The sequence below is a fragment of the Lepidochelys kempii genome, chromosome 1, assembly GCF_965140285.1.
Source record: "Lepidochelys kempii isolate rLepKem1 chromosome 1, rLepKem1.hap1, whole genome shotgun sequence".
In the NCBI taxonomy this organism is placed as follows: Eukaryota; Metazoa; Chordata; order Testudines; family Cheloniidae; genus Lepidochelys; species Lepidochelys kempii.
Genome location: NC_136380.1, coordinates 350,401,496 through 350,423,003, shown reverse-complemented (window position 1 = coordinate 350,423,003; position 21,508 = coordinate 350,401,496). Strand labels below are relative to the sequence as shown.

The window sequence follows — 21,508 nt, the reverse complement described above, 5'->3', positions numbered from 1 at the left end:
TGTGAATAAGAGAATCAGCACATGGCTGGGGAAGCCTTGGCAGAAAGAGTCCTAAAGCATAACATTAGAAATGCAGCATGGCTATCAGACCAAGGTGCTGAGCACACACAGCTCCCACTGACTTCAAATGGAGCCATGTTTGCTCAGTACTTTGGAAGGCCATGCCCAAAAGATCAGGGGTGAATCTGTATCTTGCTGTTCATTTCCTGGTTCTTCCTCCTTCTGTGGAGGTTCCTGCTGGGTTTAACATGGCCCACAATATCCACCAAGATACCTACGGCCATATCCCCCGTATCCCCTTAATCCCCCATAACCATAAAGGCCCGGGTAACCGCAGTATCCCCCATGGCCCAATAATCCCCCGTAACCGTAAAGGCCCGGGTAACCGCAGTATCCCCCATGGCCCAATAATCCCCCGTAACCGTAAAGGCCCGGGTAACCGCAGTATCCCCCATGGCCCAATAATCCCCCGTAACCGTAAAGGCCCGGGTAACCGCAGTATCCCCCATGGCCCAATAATCCCCCGTAACCGTAAAGGCCCCCGTAGGCACCATATCTCCCTAAACCATACAACCCTCCATAACGCCCTCCGTAGCCATACAATCCCCCCAAACCGAATGAGCCTCCCAAACCAGCTCCGACCACAGGTGCGCCTACGGCTGCCACTTCGCTCTGCTGAGGGAAATTGCTCAGAATTGGTCCTGGGAGGGTCACGACAACTGGGGAGGGTCTGATCACCACTTCGGAGTCAGGGCACTGCCTAACGCATGGCTCATTCCAGCTGCCAGTGAGTGGACTGGGTCGGGCCACCCCGCATTCTGGATAGCAGAGGCTGGAGAAAGTCATCTTTCTGGGATGGAGGTAAACCTGAAACACACAACCAGGGTTAGAGTAAAGAGACGGTACAAGTGCCGGTGGAAGAAAGGCTTCAAAGCTTGGTTAGAATTGTTGTGAGGTCAGCATGGGTCCTGAGTCAGAGAGGAGAAGTGGATTTAATCTCTTTGTGTGTGGTCATGTATTTGTTCCTATTTTCTCTTTCTACGCCTCTTGTCCACTGGCACTAAACTTCCCTCCCAACTGGCTCCTTTGAGACCCTCTCAATGATTTTCTCTGTAAAACACTGGCTAGAATAAATGCAACTATTTCTATACTGGACACCTGGGATTTTGGGTCCATTTTAGACATTTATCAAAGATAACATGGCTGGGATCATGGTAATCACTTGTTTTCGTTTGAGGATTTAACCTCTGCATGCAAACCAATTGAGCTCGGTATTACAGTGTGAGTGTTTGGTTTTCCAAACCTTGGGAGTCACCAAAACTTGTTGATGAATAAACAGAAACTTTGCTTTTCTCCAAACAAATCACTAACAACAAACTCCTGAACTGGAGTAAAGTCAGCTCAGGTCCACTGACTTTCATGGAGCCCCATGCTATTACACCATCTGAGGAGAAGCACCTTCAATGGGTATATCTGCTCAGGAGAACATAGGAATTGCTAGAATGGGTCACGCCACTTGTCAGCTTCATCGATTCTCGTGTCTCTAATAGTGAGGAGTAACAGCTGCTTCAGAGGAAAGTAGCAAACCACTGAATTGGCCCTTTCTAGACTAATCTGAGAAAATTTCTTCCTAATCCAGCTAAGTGAAAAATGGCGAACTGACTTTCATAAGTTACTGAAAAGATTTAAATGCCCTAATTCTTGTCCAGTTAATAGGAAGTATGTTTCCCAATTGCATATCTTGCTCTTAAAGTCCCTCCTTTAGCTTCAGATCCTGAATCCACCAGGACTTGCAACTAAATAATTGCACAAGAGGGAAGAACACCCTGATCCCTGACAAAAATCACAGTGACTACATGCAAGATTCGACCTAAACTAAAAGGAGGCTCTAGACTGATATCTCCAGGGTTAGAAAGAGATTGAGTTGAATTGGACTTACCCAGTTCACCAAGGAGATGAAATCCAAAGAAGTGTTTAGAAGAGGTCTGAGTCGTGAACACTTTTATACAGTTCCGAGGACTGTCTGGAGGATCTGCGATGCTGTTTGTGAGGAGGTCCTAATTAGTTACTAAACAAACTTGATTGCCTTCGTAAGTTCTTCTTTGGATGCAGCTGTTTTCCTCAGCGTTGGTGATTAGTGGACTAATCTCAGCCTCAGAGGGCGTGACATGCACATTGCACTCTTCAGTTGTCTTTCATCTTAAAATTCTTTCGGCCAACTACATTTCTCGTGTCATTCCAATGACTTTATTGGTGCTGGAATGAGAATGAATGTCAAGGTGATTCTGAGCAGATCAGTAGCACAAGTGGGTGTCAAGAAAGGAATCCAGTTTGGTCCTTTCAGTTCATGCTGGTCGTGATTGGGGGCATGGGGCAGTTCATTCTAAACGTGCTAGGAAGCAGGGATCCATTTTTCTCCATTCTGACCACCTCCATTCCCAGCAGGTCAGATCCAATCCTCTTTGAATCATTCCATTGCCTCCAGTATGTTTCTTGTCAGGACTTGAAGTCTGAACTTCACTCTTTGGCAGGGGATAGTACGAAGCCGATGAACAATGTTAGTCCCATTTTAAACTTTCAAACTCGGTCGTAGCAGGGACGTCAGTGGCGCATGGGCCTTTGTGATGGTCCTCTGCCCAGGGTGAATCTTACTCTAAAAGATTGGTGAGTAAAAGATTGGACCTCCACTTGGGTCACCAATGCTGTCTCAAAGGGCTGCCTAGAGCAGATTTGCTCATGGGCCAAGGGGAGGGATGGCTCAGAGTGGAAGGAAGCAGTGCTCTTTTACAGAAAGGTTTTGAGTTAAGTCTTGACTTCAGACAATGCAGCTGAGTGAGCCCAGCAGGAAAGTGAGTGAGCCCAACAGCCCAGCAGGAAACCCAGGAGAGAGGAAAATGACACATTCTTGGTGAAGGAGGAGATGGCTGTGGGATGAGATTTGACATAAAGTCTGATCAGCCATGGGGCATGTTGCAGAAAACATTCCTACCTGATCCAGAATGTTGTTCAAAGTGTAAATGATATCCCGAAGGGTGGGTTCCATATCCAGGGAAGAGAGCAGAAGTGTCTTGTTTTGATTTTGAGGTCCACTGGACTGGGCTGCTCTACCCCACACAGTTTTTAAGAAATCCCAAATTGAAAACTACATTTGAATGAAAATGAAATAGCCCCAAATTGGGTGGCCTTAAATCATGGCCTGATTAAGGGAATGACACGAGAGACCTTGGCCTCCATTTTGTTTAAAGTGACTGTGTGACTCAGTGCAGAGGCATCAAACCCCAACAACAATAGAAACAGAAAGACAACCCAAGACATCTGACTCCTCCTACAACAGGTGGAGCTCGAAGCTGTTCCTTTGTTACAAGACAAGGTTAGTCACATGTCTGGTTACAAAATGTTTCCATCCTTTGATCTAAGCGTCAACAATAAAAAACTGGCTCATGCAGTGATCCACTGTAACTGCGGCTTCTTTATACCTGAGGATAATACTTCTCCAAAGGAATTACAAGTCTGTCCATTTTCCAAGAGTGCGGTAGCCTGGTAAATATCAAGATGGAACTGAAGCTTAAAAACCCTGTTTTAAGTCTTAGCACCCACGGCAATGAAGTCACCAAGTGCACTGTGTGCGCTACTTTTTCTCTCCTTCAAATCACTTCTCTCTAATGGGTCACAGTAATGCAATGAGAACAGGAGGACTTGTGGCACCTTAGAGACTAACCAATTTATTTGAGCATAAGCTTTCGTGAGCTACAGCTCACTTCATCAGATGCATAAAAGTGGAAAATGCAGTGAGGAGATTTATATACAGACAGACCATGAAAAAATGGGTGTTACATACACACTGTAAGGAGAGTGATCATTTAAGATGAGCTATTTCCAGCAGGAGAGCGGAGGGAGGGAGCGGGGGAAACCTTTTGTAGCGATAATTAAGGGGGGCCATTTCCAGCAGTTAACAGGAACGTCTGAGGAACAGTGTGTGTGTGTGGCGGGGGGAAATAAACATGGGGAAATAGTTTTACTTTGTGTAATGACCCATCCACTCCCAGTCTCTATTCAAGCCTAAGTTAATTGTATCCAGTCTGCAAATTAATTCCAATTCATCAGTGTCTCGTTGGAGTCTGTTTTTGAAGTCTTTTTGTTGTAATATTGCGACTTTTAGGTCTGTAATTGAGTGACCAGAGAGATTGAAGTGTTCTCCGACTGGTTTATGAATGTTATAATTCTTGACATCTGATTTGTGTCTGTCAAGGTTCCTCCCCCACTCTGAACTCCAGGGTACAGATGTGGGGACCTGCATGAAAACCTCCTAAGCTTACTTTTACCAGCTCAGGTTAAAACTTCCCCAAGGTACAAATTAATTTTATCCTTTGTCCTTGGAATAACCACTGCCACCACCAAACTCTAACTGAGTTTACTGGGAAATGTAGTTTGGACACGTCTTTCCCCCAAAAATCCTCCCAACCCTTGCACCCCACTTCTTGGGAAAGGTTTGGTAAAAATCCTCCCCAATTTGCATAGGTGACCACAGACCCAAACCTCTGGATCTGAGAACAATGAAAAAGCATTCCGTTTTCTTACAAGAAGACTTTTAATAGAAATAGAAGTAAACAGAAGTAAAGGAATCACCTCTGTAAAATCAGGATGGTAGATACCTTACAGGGTAATTAGATTCAAAACATAGAGAATCCCTCTAGGCAAAACCTTAAGTTACAAAAAAGACACACAGACAGAAATAATCATTCTATTCAGCACAGTTCTTTTCTCAGCCATTTAAAGAAATCATAATCTAACGCATACCTAGCTAGATTACTTACTAAAAGTTCTAAGACTCCATTCCTGTTCTATCCCCGGCAAAAGCAGCATATCGACAGACCCAGACCCTTTGTTTCTCTCCCTCCTCCCAGCTTTTGAAAGTATCTTGTCTCTTGGTCATTTTGGTCAGGTGCCAGCGAGGTTACCTTTAGCTTCTTAACCCTTTACAGGTGAGAGGATTTTTCCTCTGGCCAGGAGGAATTTTAAAGGGGTTTACCCTTCCCTTTATATTTATGACAGTGTCCATTTATTCTTTTACGCAGAGACTGTCCAGTTTGACTAACGTACATGGCAGAGGGGCATTGCTGGCACAGGATAGCATATATCACATTGGTAGATGTGCAGGTGAACGAGCCTCTGATAGTGTGGCTGATGTGATTAGGCCCTATGATGGTGTCCCCTGAATAGGTATGTGGACACAGTTGGCAACGGGCTTTGTTGCAAGGATAGGTTCCTGGGTTAGTGGTTCTGTTGTGTGCTATGAGAGCTGGTTGATGTGGAGGTGAACAAGCACACTGAGGTGAAGGTTACCCAGGGAGCAAGTGGCGAGGCAGCAATAAAACCAGTCACAGTGATTACTCAACCCCTGCTCACCACTGCTCCTGAATTGCTTTGGACAGTTTCCATTCAGGGCTTCTGAATAGCCCACGGCAGCATCAGTGAAGTCAATAGAATGATCCCAGCAATGTAGCTGGCCCATAAAGTTTTCAGAAGAAAGGGAGCTGCAGGGTATAATGTGCCCCTCACCCCATGTGGAGTTAGGAAGAAAATAATCCTCAAAAACATGGAGGGAAAAAATTACATCAGTTGAAGGAGTTATGCAAAGTTTTCTTTTTAACTAATTAGGCCTTCAGGAACAAAGGGCCTCTCAAGTCCTCTGGCGGCGTAAAAAACTGTCTAAAAATACTCATGAGTCAGGGGTCTTCTAACCACTTTAACTTATTCTCCTCTGAGAACTAGAGAATCCTATTCAAGTCGCTCTCTCCATAAGTGTTCAGATGAGGTGCCAGTGATCCTTTTAATTTAGGACTGAATCTTGCACAGACACTCTGTGATTCCAAACAGTGGGAAGAGTTTGGGGGTTTTTCAATTGTTTTCTTTTATCGAGTTGCAGGTGTTGATTTCTTCATGGTTTAGAATTCAAGGTCTGGATTTTCAGAGCAAGACACGCATTTTAGACACTGATTTTAGTTGGAACTTGGACATTCAAATTCCTTAGGGAGCTCTGAATTCTCACCCCCAATTTTATTTTAGGGTTGTGATAAATGAATGGTGGTGGGGGGAGCTCCCTTTTATGGACACCCAGGCAGCCAGTTAGCTTTAAAATCCCTCTTAGTAGCTGTTCTCTACTTCCTTTACCTGTAAATGGTTAAAAAGTCTCGGGTAAAAGGAAGGGAGCGGACACCTGACCAAAAGAGCCAATGGGAAGGCTAGAAGTTTTTAAAGTTTGGAAAAAAACTTCCCCTTTGTTTGTCTGTGTTGTTCTCCCGGAGAGCAGAGACAGGGCTGGAACTATGCTGTAAGAGCTTGGGCCAGATATGAAAAATCCTCAGATCATACCTAGAAACTACTCATTTGGAACCCCAGGTATGGAAGTAGATCAGGCAATGTCTCGGGAGACGCAATGAAGTTTATATCTTTTATTTCTTTATGCCTTGTGGACTCCTCTGTGCTAACCCCAGGTGCTTTTATTTTGCTTGTTACCTTTAAGCAGGACCTAAGGAAAGCTATTCTTGCTTCTTAATTTTAGTATTTGCTTTTTTTAAATCTAGTAGTAGCCTGAGTTTTTAGATTTTTCTTTCTTTTTTTTTTTAATAAAGTTCACCTCTTTTAAGACCAGGATTGCAGTTTGTGTCTTCACGGTTGGTGCACATGTTGGTTAATTAGCTGGTGGGAACAGCTGATTTCCTTTGTTTTCTTTCTCAGCTCTTACCGTGTGTGTGTGTGTGTGTGTGTGTGTGAAATGGCTTGAGGGTACCCCAGAGGAAGGAATTCCCAAGTGTACCTTCCTGGCCTCTTGAGAGGGTTTTTGCACTTGGGAGGTGGCAGGATCTACCCACCCAAGGTCAGCAAAAAACTGCAAGCTTGGAATTTGAATACAAACCTGGAGTGGCCAGTATGAATTTTTAGAATCCTTGAGGGCCCGCATCTTCTGGACTCGAAGTGCCAGAGTGGGGAATCAGTCTTGACAAGGGTTTATGAAGAAACTCCCCAAGTTTTCTCCAAAAAGGACTAATTCATTGTTCTTCCGCTCTCTCCTGAAGCAGCTGGTGAGTGACACTCACTGAGACAGGATACGGCCTTAGATGGGCCACTCGTCTCTTCCAGTATGGCAGTTGCTCTCTTCTCATGTGGAGGAGTAATTCTAGGTGCAGATCCCCGTCTGGTCTATCTTAGTGTAGCTGAAGTGAGGCCAGTGAAACAGAGCAGATTTACACCTGGGGAGGAGGTGGGGGTTTGTGTTTTGTTTTGATTAAAAAAACCCATTTTTGTTTATTCATCCGCAAGTGTTGGTGACTCGCTGAAGTTTCCAAGCCAAAGCACCACCTTGTGATGCTGGACTGAACTTGTTTGTCAGCAGATGTCAGGGGACTGTTGGCCCCTTACTAAAACTAAGTGGGGTTTTTTCATGGCCCTCTCTCAGGACCAAAAGAAAGGGGAAGGGCCAATGAGAAATCAGGATCCTGAGACTGAGAGTCTCAAAGGCAAGTGGGGAAAGGCCAATGCTGAAGGTCAGCCCGATTGACAGGGCGGGCAGGCCAATGAAGGAGTCAGGATCCCGGGGTCCCGTCCTCCGTGTGAGCGGGAGCTGCCTGAGCGGGAGGCCGAGCTAAGGCGAGAGCAGCAGCCAGAGCTGAGCTGAGCAGAGCCTCAGCAGCCTGACGGGCCAGAGCAGCAGCCCAGAGAGCAGAGCCGAGCTGGAGGCAGAGCCGCACCCAGGCTGAGGCAGAGTGGAGCCGGGGCCTGGGCTGGAGCCGTCCAGAGCCGGGTGCGGTGAGCAGCTGGGGACAGTGCCGGGGCGGGGGCCCTGCGCAGAGGGCCCAGCGCAGGGAGACGCCCCCAGCCAAGGCGGGGATCAGAACCCCGATGGGGCCTGACGCTGGGAAGAAGGGTCCTCCCACCTAGAATCATAGAATCATAGAATATCAGGGTTGGAAGGGACCTCAGGAGGTCATCTAGTCCAACCCGCTGCTCAAAAGCAGGACCAATCCCCAATTTAATCATCCCAGCCAGGGCTTTGTCAAGCCTGACCTTAAAAACTTCTAAGGAAGGAGATTCTACCACCTCCCTAGGTAACGCATTCCAGTGTTTCACCACCCTCTTAGTGAAAAAGTTTTTCCTAATATCCAACCTAAACCTCCCCCACTGCAACTTGAGACCATTACTCCTTGTCCTCTCCTCTTCTACCACTGAGAATAGTCTAGAACCATCCTCTCTGGAGCCACCTCTCAGGTAGTTGAAAGCAGCTATCAAATCCCCCCTCATTCTTCTCTTCTGGAGACTAAACAATCCCACTTCCCTCAGCCTCTCCTCATAAGTCATGTGTTCCAGACCCCTAATCATTTTTGTTGCCCTTCGCTGGACTCTTTCCAATTTATCCACATCCTTCTTGTAGTGTGGGGCCCAAAACTGGACACAGTACTCCAGATGAGGCCTCACCAATGTCGAATAGAGGGGGACGATCACGTCCCTCGATCTGCTCGCTATGCCCCTACTTATACATCCCAAAATGCCATTGGCCTTCTTGGCAACAAGGGCACACCTCTGACTCATATCCAATTTCTCGTCCACTGTCACCCCTAGGTCCTTTTCCGCAGAACTGCTGCCTAGCCATTCGGTCCCTAGTCTGTAGCTGTGCATTCGGTTCTTCCGTCCTAGGTGCAGGACCCTGCACTTATCCTTATTGAACCTCATCAGATTTCTTTTGGCCCAATCCTCCAATTTGTCTAGGTCCCTCTGTATCCTATCCCTGCCCTCCAGCGTATCTACCACTCCTCCCAGTTTAGTATCATCCGCAAATTTGCTGAGGGTGCAATCCACACCATCCTGCAGATCATTTATGACAATACTGAACAAAACCGGCCCCAGGACCGACCCCTGGGGCACTCCACTTGACACCGGCTGCCAACTAGACATGGAGCCATTGATCACTACCCGTTGAGCCTGACAATCTAGCCAACTTTCTACCCACCTTATAGTGCATTCATCCAGCCCATACTTCTTTAACTTGCTGACAAGAATACTGTGGGAGACCGTGTCAAAAGCTTTGCTAAAGTCAAGATACAATACATCCACCGCTTTCCCTTCATCCACAGAACCAGTAATCTCATCATAGAAGGCGATTAGATTAGTCAGGCATGACCTTCCCTTTGTGAATCCATGCTGACTGTTCCTGATCACTTTCCTCTCATGTAAATGCTTCAGGATTGATTCTTTGAGGACCTGCTCCATGATTTTTCCAGGGACTGAGGTGAGGCTGACTGGCCTGTAGTTCCCAGGATCCTCCTTCTTCCCTTTTTTAAAGATTGGCACTACATTAGCCTTTTTCCAGTCATCCGGGACTTCCCCCGTTCGCCACGAGTTTTCAAAGATAATGGCCAATGGCTCTGCAATCACAGCCGCCAATTGCTTTAGCACTAGGATGCAACTCGTCCGGCCCCATGGACTTGTGCATGTCCAGATTTTCTAAATAGTCCCTAACCACCTCTTTCTCCACAGAGGGCTGGCCATCTATTCCCCATGTTGTGATGCCCAGAGCAGCAGTCTGGGAGCTGACCTTGTTAGTGAAGACAGAGGCAAAAAAAGCATTGAGTACATTATCTTTTTCCACATCCTCTGTCACTAGGTTGCCTCCCTCATTCATTAAGGGGCCCACACTTTCCTTGGCTTTCCTCTTGTTGCCAACATACCTGAAGAAACCATTATTGTTACTCTTAACATCTCTTGCTAGCTGCAGCTCCAGGTGCGATTTGGCCCTCCTGATTTCATTCTTACATGCCCGAGGGCGTGTGGGAACCGGCAGAGGAAGGGTCCAACCTGCAGCATCCCTGCAGCACAGCCAGGGTCCGGGCAGGAGGCCTGGCACATGGTGAAGAACAGACTGTGAACTGCCCTTATGCTCCAGAGACGGCTGTTTGTGGTGTCCCTCAGCCCACAGGGTGGGGTAACTTGTTCTTTTAACCTTCCCCATTTTCCCTTATTGATTTATTAGTTGCTGTTTAATAAATTGTTTTTGCTTTGCACTGTATGTAATGATCAGTGGGTGTCCGGGAAGCATCTCGTGTGAAGAGAGCACCCCGGTGTGGGGACACCCTACCCCTGTCCTAAGTGACCACGAGCAGACTGCAGGTCGAGCCCCTCAGGAATCCTGGGCCCAGTGTTGTCGGGGTTACAAGGTCCCTGCCACAAGGGAGAGTGGAAAGGGAGACCTTGGGGTCAGGCATCCTGTGGATAAGGGATGTGGGAGCGAGGACTCAGGTTCTTTCTGTAGCCAATTCCACTGGGGGATTGCAGGAGCTAGAAAAGTTCCTGGCTATTGTGGGACCATCCCCCACTCACACAGAGGTTTCAGCCAAACAAGGAAACTAGTATTATAAATGCTATTCCAGCCATTTTCGGTGGGATATTTTTTTAATAGACTGGAAATCCCAAGCATTAATGATAGACATTTTATGTATGTATGCTTCTTAGAGACAGGATATTTTTAGGACAAAGAGAGTAACAAGGATTCAAAAGAGCTCCATAGGTCCCTCTTTCTTTCTTTCTTTCTTTCTTTCTTTCTTTCTTTCTTTCTTTCTTTCTTTCTTTCTTTCTTTCTTTCTTTCTTTCTTTCTTTCTTTCTTTCACAGATTCTGAATGAGCTATTTCCTGACATCTAGTGGTGAGCTGTGGAAAAGGATTTCAGGAGTTGATCTCGTTTTCCTGGGCACACCCACCCTGCCTAGGTACTCAGCACAGTGGGATTGATTGCCCAAATGATCACTTGTGACTAGTGCTGAATCCCCAGTCTCCTTGTTATTGGGGCAGGAGTAATAAAGGGTTGTTATCCTAGTTGTCTGAATAGAGGGCAGCAGAACTGTACCCAGGCCCTCTCAGCTTTTGAGGCCCCTAGCCATAATAAAAATGAAGGACGACACATGAAAACAAAATAAGGCACCAAAGAAAGGGTGAGACATAATTTGAATATTTTTTTATTTAACAAATGCTTTTCTAGCCTTTTTCTGTGCAAATGCACTAATTGTTGAGGAAAAATCTTGCTCTTGTGCAATGTCACAGTTGATATTAAGCATGGTGAGCCCATTCAAATGCTCTTGTCCCACAGTTGAATGATGATAGTTCTTTACCTGCTTCAAGATGTTGAAGGCGTGTTCACCAGAAGCCACTGATGGAGGCAAACTGATAAAAATACACAATGCAATTGTGATATTAGGAAACACCCCATTGAGTCCAAGTTTGAGTATTTCTTGAATATTGCAATCCAATTGAAAGTTTGTGGAATATATTTGTTTGAGGAAGATGACCTCGTCACTGAGATCTTTTGAGATTTCTGTGTTCTACTGTTGCTGAAATTGTTCAGCTACAAAAAGTAGATCTTCATTTCTCAGTCTGTTGAACTGCCAAAGAAACGCCAAAAGGGTACAAATTAGACGCAGTGACTGAAATCGACATGTAAGACCTGATTGAAGAGAGTGAATGATGACAAGGAAGACATTGACCCTATAGTGTTGCTCGGTATCGGATTCAGTCGGTAAGTTGCGATTGGTGGAGAACTCAGATTGGGGGGGAGGGATAGCTCAGTGGTTTGAGCATTGGCCTACTAAACCCGGGTTCTGAGTTCAATCCTTGAGGGGGCTATTTAGGGATCTGGGGCAAAAATTGGGGATTAGTCCTGCTTTGAGCAGGGGGTTGGACTAGATGACCTCCTGAGGTCCCTTGCAACCCTGGTATTTTATGATTCTATGATTCAGATGAAATGCCAATATTCTGTGCTACTAATTTGGACTCAGTCAGGATCACATCGCATTGTTCACAAATCTGTTGAATATCATTGATAAGACTTTCAGTGTTATCCCTCTCAACATCAAGTGTAGCATGGCATGGTTCAATTACAGATCAGTTTGGTGGATCATTGTAAGTAGCTTCATCCACAAAGATGACATCGGAATGCATTCAAATGTGGACATGTGAATGAAGCAGGGTGCACAGTACAGAGATTGTTTTTCCGTATTCCAGCATAACCAGTCTCTTGTATAGGTCTCACCATTTGGAAGAGTTTTTGTGAGCAGACGAGTAGGGAAAGCATGATTCTCAGCATCTCGTGGAATGTTACTTGGAATTTCAAAACAACTAATTTGAAGAAAAGATTGCATTTGGGCAGCATTGCTCTTGTCAATAATTCCAATGTCAGTTACAGTCAAAGCTGTACTCATAAATTGCTCTTGCTATGTAAAATCTATATCTTTGAGCTCTTAGCTGCTGCTTCACTCAATTGTTTTTGCCGTCTCTTGCTTGCACCACTTTCAAATCTCGTCTTCATCATGATCTATCTGGTCAATATGTAGCCTAACCACACTTGAAATATTCTGCTGTCAATAAGTAGCTTTTACTGTAAACATGTACACAAATGCTGAAAAGATTGAAAACCAAGGAATACTAATTAAGAACACAAAATAAAACAGTCAGACAGGTTGTTATCCTTTTCACTGAATCAAAACTCAAGCATGCAAGGTACAATATAACAGGCTGAGCTGAAGACAAAGGGATGAGATATATATAGTAAACACAGACACGGATACAGACAGAGGGATAATGTCCAAAAATTTCAAACATGTGTCCTCACAAAACTCACTCTACAAGATTGTCCTCACAAATTTTTGCCTTGAATCTGGGCATACAGACACACATAAACAATTCCTTAGACAAGTAGACGTAAAACTATAAAGACACTAAAATGTAACAGTTCTCTACCTTTCCACATGCACTTGATCCAGCACCTGCCACTAGTAGTGGTTTGTTTATGTAATCAGCTGATCTGAGAGGACACGTTCATCATGGTCTAATCTTGTGCCATCAGAACCAGTGTATTTTTATTAATATTTATGAACATTTTAAACTGTTTAATATGACAAAATCTATATCAGTTAACAAAAAAATTATGTCTTTTACCAAATCACATCTCTTATTTGCTTAAATTTGCAGCTGTAAGCTGAGAGAGTGTGTCTGACAGGGATGCACATAAAAACAAGTTGCAAAACTTATAAAATGGCAAAAAATTTATAAGTTTTTAAATTTGAGGCCCCCTTTGAGCTTGAGGGCCAGGCCAAATGGCCCTCCTGCACCCCTCCCCCACCAATTGTCCCTGGTAATGACCTTCCCAGGAGCCATTCTCAGCTCTTTCCCTCAGGAAAGCAGAGCGGTCTCCTCGGGTGCAGCTGACATTGGAGGTGGTGATGGGGGCACATGTACTGATAGAGGCTTATAAAGTGATGGAGGATTATATTGTAACTGGTGTCCCAGTGGCTATGGGAGATTATACGGTGTGACGGGGCAAGGCCAGATGGCTACAGAAAAGTAGTGGGAGATAGATATATTAGCTCCAGGCTAAACAAATCCCTGGTACCAGGATAAGTGAAGTGCTCCAGGTCAATTAAGACACCTGGTGCCAATTAAGAACTTTCCAGAAGGCAGGGAGAAGGCTAGGTTGATTGGGACACCTGAAGCCAATCAGGAGCTGGCTGAAACTAGTTAAAAGCCTCCCAGTCAGTCAGGTGGGTGTGCATGTCAGGAGCTGTGGGAGGAAGTTGCGCTGTTGGAGAGGCTGAATAGTACACACCATATCAGGCACAAGGAAGGACGCCCTGAGGTAAGGGTAAAGTGGAGCTTGAGGAAGTGAGGGCTGCTGTGTGGGGGAAGTAGCCCACGGAATTGTACATGTCATGTTTCTAAAAGGTCAGCTTCCATAGTTGATACTAATAGGGTCCCTGGGCTGGAGCCCGGAGCAGAGGGTGGGCTTGGGCTCCTCCCCGACCTTTGCCCCCTGATTAATCACTGAGACTGGGAGACAACAGAGACTGTGCAAGGAAGGATAACTTCTCCTCACCTCCTTCACTGCCTTATAACATGGCCCATATGGTTGTTGGGGAAAAGAGGGTTGGGGGGATCGTGATGGGGTCATCGGTACCTTAATGGAAACTGTGAGCCATGTTAAACCCAGCAGGCATATCCAAGGGAAAAGGCAGAACCAGGAAATGAATGGTACAATACAGGCTGATATCTGAGTGCCTAGGTGTGACTTTGAGAAGTGTTGGGTTCACTGAACTCAGTGTGAAATAATGAGAGAGCCTCATTTCATCAGCACCTCTGCAAACAGTCCTAATGTTTGCCATGTTACTCTTGATCGGTTTTGTCTAATTTCTTCCTGGTTATGGGCTTCCCCTATTATCAACCGAGTGGGCCTGATTCTCAACTACACAATGGGTTTTACACCAGATTGTAACGTGCAAATGATGCAGGGGCCATAAGGTGTTCTGCTGGATGTCTTGCACCACTCTGTGAAGCATCTGGTACTGACCACTGTGGGAGAGAGGCCTGATCTTTGTAGAAATGCCTATGCTCTTTCGTTCCAAGGAGGGTCCATGGGTAAGGTCTGATATTGAAGACTAGAGCTGTATTGCTCTTACACAAAACCCTTGGCTAGATGGCTAAATCTCTCCTCCCCACCTGAGTATTGTATGATGTCCTTAAACAGGCAGGAATGTCTGGATACATTTTTACTTTTGTGTTGTCAAATCAAAAATTTGATTTGTGGAAAATGTTCATCTTCTGGGAACTGAGAGCCACAAAAATGTTGACGAACAATGTAGTGGGAAGTGTAATCTTTTGATCTGCAATTCCTGCAATATCAAGCCATGGTACATCCAGGGGATTTTATACAAGACCGATAATATGGAGTGCAGTGAGTCACAGTTACCTCAAAAACCATGTGATTCTTGTATGGAATGAATGGTCTGGAAATGAGTCTCTTGATATCACACATGAGATTCCTGACTTCTGCAGATGATGTTTGTGATGTTGCACCCCATAATGCTTTATAGAAATATGTTTATGAGTGTAAATATGACATATCTGGAATATGTTTTATGCTAGACATGCCATGTAACATATCTTTGCAAATATTGTGTTCTACTGAATGTATTCCTCCTATTCGTAATCATGTATAATTTTATATCTGAAGTTATGAGCATTGGCTCTATGCTTGTATTTGAAGTGTTTGCTCTAGGAAGCACATAAGGCAGATTTGGTCAACAGAGCGTGAAGGGGTTAGTTAAGTAATTGGGAGTACTTCGTTAACAATGGACCTTCAGAGACGCCAATCCACATCTGAGTTTCCCTGGGAATGTTCAAACTAACATGTAAAGAATGGCGTCGGCCTGTAAAGAACTGAGTCATGCATGGACATGTGACTTGCCCATGTGATTCCAAAACTCCATCTTGTATCTGTGATTCTGCACAGGAGAACACCAGGGGTTTCCACCCAAGAGAAAGACTATATAAGGCCCTGGAAAACGCCTCCATTTTGTCCTCAGCTGGCTCAAGAGATAGCCTCTCCACCCCAAAGAGATGCCTGAAAGAAACTGGAAGAAAGGAGCTATTCATCTTCATAAATGATCTGGAGGATGGTGTGGATTGCACTCTCAGCAAATTTGCGGATGATACTAAACTGGGAGGAGTGGTAGATACGCTGGAGGGGAGGGATAGGATACAGAAGGACCTAGACAAATTGGAGGATTGGGCCAAAAGGAATCTGATGAGGTTCAATAAGGATAAGTGCAGGGTCCTGCACTTAGGACGGAAGAACCCAATGCACAGCTACAGACTAGGGACCGAATGGCTAGGCAGCAGTTCTGCGGAAAAGGACCTAGGGGTGACAGTGGACGAGAAGCTGGATATGAGTCAGCAGTGTGCCCTTGTTGCCAAGAAGGCCAATGGCATTTTGGGATGTATAAGTAGGGGCATAGCGAGAAGATCGAGGGACGTGATCGTTCCCCTCTATTCGACATTGGTGAGGCCTCATCTGGAGTACTGTGTCCAGTTTTGGGCCCCACACTTCAAGAAGGATGTGGATAAATTGGAGAGAGTCCAGCGAAGGGCAACAAAAATGATTAGGGGACTGGAACACATGAGTTATGAGGAGAGGCTGAGGGAGCTGGGATTGTTTAGCCTGGAGAAGAGAAGAATGAGGGGGGATTTGATAGCTGCTTTCAACTACCTGAAAGGGGGTTCCAAAGAGGATGGCTCTAGACTGTTCTCAATGGTAGCAGATGACAGAACGAGGAGTAATGGTCTCAAGTTGCAGTGGGGGAGGTTTAGATTGGATATTAGGAAAAACTTTTTCACTAAGAGGGTTGTGAAACACTGGAATGCGTTACCTAGGGAGGTGGTAGAATCTCCTTCCTTAGAGGTTTTTAAGGTCAGGCTTGACAAAGCCCTGGCTGGGATGATTTAACTGGGAATTGGTCCTGCTTTGAGCAGGGGGTTGGACTAGATGACCTTCTGGGGTCCCTTCCAACCCTGATATTCTATGATTCTATGATTCTATGAGAGTAACTACGGGGGGGCGAGTGATTGCTGGAACCAGAGTAGGAGGAAGTCTAGTCTGTAAAAGAAGCTTATTGGAACACCTCTGAGGGCGAGATTTACCTGCATTTAGTTTCCTACTTTATTAGGCTTAGACTTGCATGTTTTATTCTATTTTCCTTGGTAACTTACTTTGTTCTGTCTGTTCTTATTTGGAACCACTTAAATCGTACTTTTTATATTTCATAAAATCACTTTTTACTTATTAATTAACCCAGAGCAAGTAATTAATACCCGGGGGAGCAAACAGCTGTGCATATCTCTCTATCAATGTTATAGATGGCAAACAATTTATGAGTTTACCCTGTCTAAGCTTTCTATAGAGTAAAACGGGTTTATTTGGGCTTTGTGTCTCATTGGGAACTGGGTATCTGGGTGCTGGAGACAGGAGCACTTAGGGTGAGCAGATGTCCCGATTTTATAGGGACAGTCCTGATTTTTGATACCTGATTTTTGGGGCTTTTTCTTTTTCGGCACCTATTACACCCCACCCCCCTCCCGATTTTTCACACTTGCTATCTGGTCACTCTAGGAGCACTTCTTAAGCTGTTTTCAGTTAAGCCTGAAGCTTTTGGGGGATGTGGTTCAGACCTGGGTCTGTGTTTGTAGCAGACTAGTGTGTCTGGCACAACCAGGTAAGGTACTGAAGTCCAAAGCTGCCAGGGAAAACTGGCTTCGAGGTAGTCTCAGCAAATCAGGTGGCAGTCCCAAAGCGGTTTCTATGACCTTATTTATCACATCAGGGACATAGCGTAATTTGTCTATATGGGCAGAACGGACTTCAGTCAAGTGTGTTAGCATCATCCTTGTGAAATCAACTTTTGGTTGTGTTATTTGACCCAGGAGTGGACATGGCTGCTGACCAGTTGATAAACACATGAAGGGAAAGCATGAGAAGATTAATTTAACCGAGTTTTATTGGTGCAGTGAAATTCAAAATTCCAATATGAAGCTGAACTATTTCTACCCCATTGCCCTAAATGTTCTCATCTCATCTCCAGCACTGCAAAATTCATGCAAAGGTTGTGTCAAGCGTAGGCGCTGACTTTTCTTTTTGCCAGTGGGTTCTCTCGAAGAAGTGTGTGTTTTGGGGCAGGGGAGGCTGGCCAATTTTGGGGGTAGACTATTTTCAGCATAATTATACACTTCTTTCATATTCTAGTTTGAGAATATGTGTCTGTCCTTGGTATCTTTACAATTTTAATTAAATTGTTAGAACGACGTCTTCACTAACGTCCCAGTTGAAGGACATTATGTCTCACTGTAGCTTTCTGGATGAAATGGTCAGCAATCTTATTTACATCTAGTTCCCTGGTATGGTCTTGATGCACGTTAAGGACAGCGGCATTACTCAGTTGCGTCTGTCCCACTGGTGACTGGAGATAATTTGTAAATCTTCTGAAGCTGGAGAATGATCATTCCGCAGTTCAGGATGATACAGGCACAGTGAGAAGGATTCTCATAAATTTGCAGCACTCTGGAACCATAGTGCTTTCAGAGTACGGCAAAGGACTTCAGAATCTCTTTCTTGATGGGTAACAGCTAATTTAGACCCCATCATTTTGTATGTATCGTTGGGATTATATTTTGCCATGTGCATTACTTTCCATTGAACATTCAATGTCATCTGCCATTTTGTTGCCAAGTCACCCAGTTGAATAATTTTGTGTCATCTGCAAATTATGCCACCTCACTGTTTACCCCTTTTTCTAGATCATTTCTGAATATGTTGAACAACGCTGATCTGAATACAGGCCACTGGGGGGCACCACTATTTACTTCTCTCCATTCTGAAAATAGGCCCTTTATTCCAATTTTTTGTTTCCCATTTTTTAACTGAGTTGCCTGGCAATGCTTTCAGGATCATCCTTAATTTAATTTAATGACAAGCCTTTTATCTTAATCACCCTGTCCAAGGGCAGAAGTTGAGAGTAGCACAGAACTTATTACATTCCTCACTCAAACTTATGAAAACCTGGGTCGCTGTTCTGCAAAGACTCCCACAAACTCTTACCACGAACCATGTGATTGGCCGTCTTGAAACCAAAGAAAATGTGTCTAAGTCTTTGCAGGAAAAGACTCTTTGCTAAAGCAGGTAATGCAAGGAGAAACTCCACATGGTGCTTAGGGCCTGCAGAATGCTTTCAACCACTCCAAGAGCAAGATTCTTCTATCACTCCAGGGCTTTGAAAATTGCAATTTGAGAAGTGCCCTGTGGCCCCGACTCCACAGGAAGGAATTTCGTCTGATGGAATTTTTAAGCAAGGAGGGCGGAACAAGGAGAACCAGAAAACCGATACCATGATGCAGCAAAGTTTTTAATGCAAATGCAATTGGCAGTACACAGTTACAGGAAGAAATAGTACGGAGCAGAAAGAATGTATTTCCAGAGTTTCAAGAAGTCCTATGACCAATCACAGGCCTCAGTGGGTTGCATTTCAGACAACAGATTCTTTGTGCTTTGTTGCAGCTGCAGAGGTTGACAAAGAAGTCCCCTCTGTAACCATTTTAAGTTTTTTATTTTACCCCAGTTGGTGGGAAATGAGACAAAGCAAAATAGAAGCAGAGGACTACACAGCTTCTCTGCGGGCTTAGTGTAAATAGCTTGCGTGTAATTCAGAATGAGTCCACATGTGAAAGTGAGAATCAGCACATGGCTGGGAAAGCACTAGCGGAAAGAGTCCTAAAGCGTAACATTGGAAATGCAGCAGGGCTATGAGACCAAGGTGCTGAGCACACACAGCTCCCTCAGGTGGAGCCATGTTTGCACAGCACTTCTGAAAGCCATGCCCAAAAGATCAGGGGTGAATCTGGATCTTGCTGTTCATTTTCTGGTTCTTCCTTCCTCCACGAACGTTCCTGCTGGGTTTAACATGGCCCACAATATCCACCAAGATACCTACGGCCATATCCTCCATAACCGTAAAGGCCCGGGTAACCGCAGTATCCCCCATGTCCCAATAATCCCCCATAACCATAAAGGCCGGGGTAACCGCAGTATCCCCCATGGCCCAATAATCCCCCGTAACCGTAAAGGCCCGGGTAACCGCAGTATCCCCCATGGCCCAATACTCCCCCATAACCATAAAGGCCCCCGTAGGCACCATATCTCCCTAAACCATACAACCCTCCATAACGGCCTCCATAGCCGTACAGTCCCCCCGAACCGAATGAGCCTCCCAAACCAGCTCCGACCACAGGTGCTCCTACGGCTGCCACTTCGCTCTGCTGAGGGAAATTGCTCAGAATTGGTCCGGGGAGGGTCACGACAACCGGGGAGGGTCTGATCACCACTTCGGAGTCAGGGCACTGCCTAACGCATGGCTCATTGCAGCTGCCAGTGACTGGACTGGGTCGGGCCACCCCGCATTCTGGATAGCAGAGGCTGGAGAAAGACATCTTTCTGGGACGGAGGTAAACCTGGAACACAAAACAGGGACTAGAGTAAAGAGACGGTACAAGTGCCGGTGGAAGAAAGGCTTCAAAGCTGGGTTAGAATTGTCATGAGGTCAGCATGGGTCCTGAGTCAGAGAGGAGAAGTGGATTTAATCTCTTTGTGTGTGGTCATGTATTTGTTCCTATTTTCTCTTTCTATGCCTCTTGTCCACTCGCTCTAAACTTCCCTCCCAGCAGGCCCCTTTGATCCTCTCAAAAAGACTTTGTCTGAAAAACGCTGACTAGAATAAGTGTAACTATTTCTGTGCTGGACACCTGGGATTCTGGGTCCATTTTAGACATTTCTGAAAGAGAAGATGGCTGGGATCATGGTAATCAGATTGTTTCCTTTGAGGATTTAACCTCTGCATGCAAACCTGTTCAGTCTGGTATCACAGTGTGGCTCTTGGCTTTCCAGACCTTGGGAGTCACCATTACTTGCTACAAGAAGAAACAGAAACTTTTCTTTTCTCCAAACAATTCACTACAGAGAAACTCCTCAGCTGGGGTTTAATGGGTTCAGTTCCACTGACTTCCATAGAGCGGCACGAAATTACACCATATGAGGTATGGGTATTTCTGCTCAGAAGCACATAGGAATTCCTAGCCTGGATCACACCTCTTGTCATCTCAATCCATTCTCTTGTCCTCAGTAGTGAGGGGTCACAGCTGCTTAATAGAGGAATGTAGAAAACCACTGAACTGGCCCTTTCTGGACTAACCCGGGAAAATTTCTTCCTAGTCCAGCAAAGTGAAAAATGTTAAGAGACATTCCAAAGTTACTGAAAAGATTTCAATGCCCTCATTCTTCTTCCAGTTAATAGGAAATATGTTTCTGAATTGTATGTGTTGCTCTTAAAGTCTCTCCTTTAGCTGCAGATCATCAATCTACAAGCGCCTGCAACTGAATCACGACTCAAGATAGTTATGGAAGAACCCCCTGATCCATGACAAAAATCACAGTGAGCAGATGCAAGATTCCATCTTCAATGGAGAGAGGCCCTATTGTGATACCTCTGTGGTTAGAAAGAGATTGAGTGGAATTGGACTTACCGAGTTCACTGAGGAGATGAAGTCTGGAGAAGTGTTTAGAATAAATCTGAATCGTGAGTGCCTTTATACCGTTCCTAGGACTGCCTGGAGGATCTGAGATGCTGTTTGTGGAGGAGGTCCTAATTAGTTACCAAACAAACTTGATTTCCTTCGCAAGTCCTCCTTTGGATGGAGCTTATTTTCCTCAGCGTTGGTGATTATTGGGCTAATCTGAGCCTCAGAGGGTGTGACATGCACTTTGCATTCTTCAGCTGTCTTTCATCTTAGAATGGTATGGGCCAACTGCATTTCTCGTATCATTCCAGAGATTTTATAGGTGCTGCCATTATAATGAAGGTCAAGGTGATGATTCTGAGCGGCATCAGTAGCACAAGTGGGTGTCATGAAAGGAATACAGTTTGTTCCTTGCAATTCATGCTGGTCGTGATTAGGGGCATGGGGCAGTTCATTCTAAACGTGGTATGAAGCAAGCACCCCTTTTTCTCCATTCTCACCACCTCCATTCTCAGCAGGTCCAATCCAATTGCCTTTGAAATCCATGGGAATCATTCCATTTCCTCCAGCCTGTTTC

The 21,508-nt window shown here is 45.1% G+C and overlaps 2 protein-coding genes across 2 annotated transcripts; both read right to left on the bottom strand.

Moving 5' to 3' along the window:
- Positions 1-243: 243 nt before the first annotated feature.
- LOC140907086 (uncharacterized) lies at positions 244-846 on the bottom strand. The gene has a single exon (XM_073332272.2). It carries the CDS (start codon positions 844-846, stop codon positions 244-246), a length of 603 nt encoding a protein of 200 aa, XP_073188373.2.
- Positions 847-19,317: 18,471 nt separating this feature from the next.
- LOC140907083 (uncharacterized) lies at positions 19,318-19,848 on the bottom strand. Its single transcript, XM_073332258.2, has one exon. It carries the CDS (start codon positions 19,846-19,848, stop codon positions 19,318-19,320), a length of 531 nt encoding a protein of 176 aa, XP_073188359.2.
- Positions 19,849-21,508: the final 1,660 nt, after the last annotated feature.